General features: G+C 59.0%; 1 protein-coding gene across 1 annotated transcript; it reads right to left on the reverse strand.

The window, feature by feature from the left end:
- Positions 1-20: 20 nt before the first annotated feature.
- On the reverse strand, positions 21-311 carry EMIHUDRAFT_256775 (hypothetical protein; the record flags this gene model as incomplete). The annotated part of the gene is made up of 1 exon (XM_005766046.1): positions 21-311. A coding segment is annotated over one exon (291 nt), but the record flags the coding sequence as incomplete, so codon positions are not given.
- Positions 312-1,600: the final 1,289 nt, after the last annotated feature.

Below are 1,600 nucleotides of genomic sequence, written 5' to 3' on the forward strand. Positions count from 1 at the left end.
TGCACGCGCAGCGCCTGCACCGCCGCAAGAAGCTCCGGCTGACCCGCCCACTCGCCGTCCCGCCGCATGCGAGAGAGGTACTGCTCGAAGTCGGCGTCGTCCTCCTCGTCGCCCTCCCGAAAGGTGAGGAACGGCGTGTAGTCGTCCGGATGCGCCTCCATGTGCGCACCCACCCTCTCCCGGTAGCTCGCGTGGCACCCCTGGTGTTCGCCGAGCCCGGTGGCAATCGCTCGGAAGAAGCAGTTGCCGTCGCGCTCGACCTCGAACAGCTTGAGCCCCGAAAGCCGCAGGCTCCGCGCAAAGTTGGCCATTCTCTTCTGATCCGGCAACGCACTCGCCGCTCGCTCCGCCCGGCCACCTTTGCCACCCCTCTTGCTGCCGCCGCCGCCACCGTTCTTGCCGCCACTGCCGTTCTTGCCGCCACCTCCGCCGCTGCTTTTGCTACCGCCGCCCTTTTTGCCGCCGCCGCCACCTTTATTCTTGCCCATCGGTGTCCGCGGGTCGGTACTACAGCACAGCGAGCGCGTCGTGCGCCCGCACGAGCGGGGCTGCAAAAGAATTCCAGCATTCTTTTTTAGGGAGAAGGCGGTTAGTGTTCTGATGATCACCCGAATGCCACAGAATGCCACGCTCTCATCGCAAAGCCTGTCAGGCTCCTGCTGAGCTGCTGTCAGCAGTCCACCTCTGGGCGTATTGGACCCCAATACAATAACCTACCTACAATGAGCACCCAATATCTACTACAGGAGCACAATATCTCGTGGGTAGAGCGTAGTGCCGTGCGCTCACTCGGGTTTGTTTGTGTGGCAGGCTGTGTGTCTTTGCTCTTGTGAGTGTCTTTAGCTTAATCGATCGTAAGTGCACACACTGAAAACTCTCTCGGAACTCTATAAAAGCTGAATAAGAAAACGGAGCGACGAGCTGTTACGCCCGGCGGCCGGCCTCGCCAGGCACGAGTCGCGCTGCAATGAGACCCGATCGGCCTTCGTTTCGGCAGGTCGGCAGGGAGAAGAGGGGGAAGCTGCGCTCCGGGCCGCTCACGGGGCAGCGGACTGGTGCGCCGACGGCTGCCGCATCGATTCCGAGCAAGTTTGAGACGACGCTATGCCCAAACACGGGGGCGCGCAAGGGCTTTGGCTCTTGCGCACACCGCTTCACCGAGGTTGAAAACGACCTGCCCGGACCAGGGTCGTACGAATCCGCGCGCGCGGCTGTCCGCGATGATCGCGTCTACTCGAAGAAAGGTTGTCCGTCCCAGTCCGGGACTTGCGCCGGAGCTCGAGCGACATCTCACCACCGGCAGCGCCGCTCTTGGTCGGGTCAGCCGCACTCGACTCGTTCGCCTTGTCGGCGAGGCTACCTATCCACCATGAGTTGCAGCCCCACACCGCACTCACGGCCAGAAGGATGTACCGCCGCGTGTCCTCTCCCATGCCCCCAGCGAGTGCGCAGCGAATAGTCCCCATCATCATTAACCTGAAAAACAGCGGGAATTTTTTTTCTTTCTTTTCTCCTTTTGTTCTTTTTTTTTTTTTTGTTTTTTTTTTTTTTTTTTTTTTTTTTTTTTTTTTTTTTTTCTTTTCTTCGATTTTTTTGTTTT

The sequence above is a fragment of the Emiliania huxleyi genome (genome assembly GCF_000372725.1).
Source record: "Emiliania huxleyi CCMP1516 unplaced genomic scaffold EMIHUscaffold_5252, whole genome shotgun sequence".
Classification (NCBI taxonomy): Eukaryota; Haptophyta; order Isochrysidales; family Noelaerhabdaceae; genus Emiliania; species Emiliania huxleyi.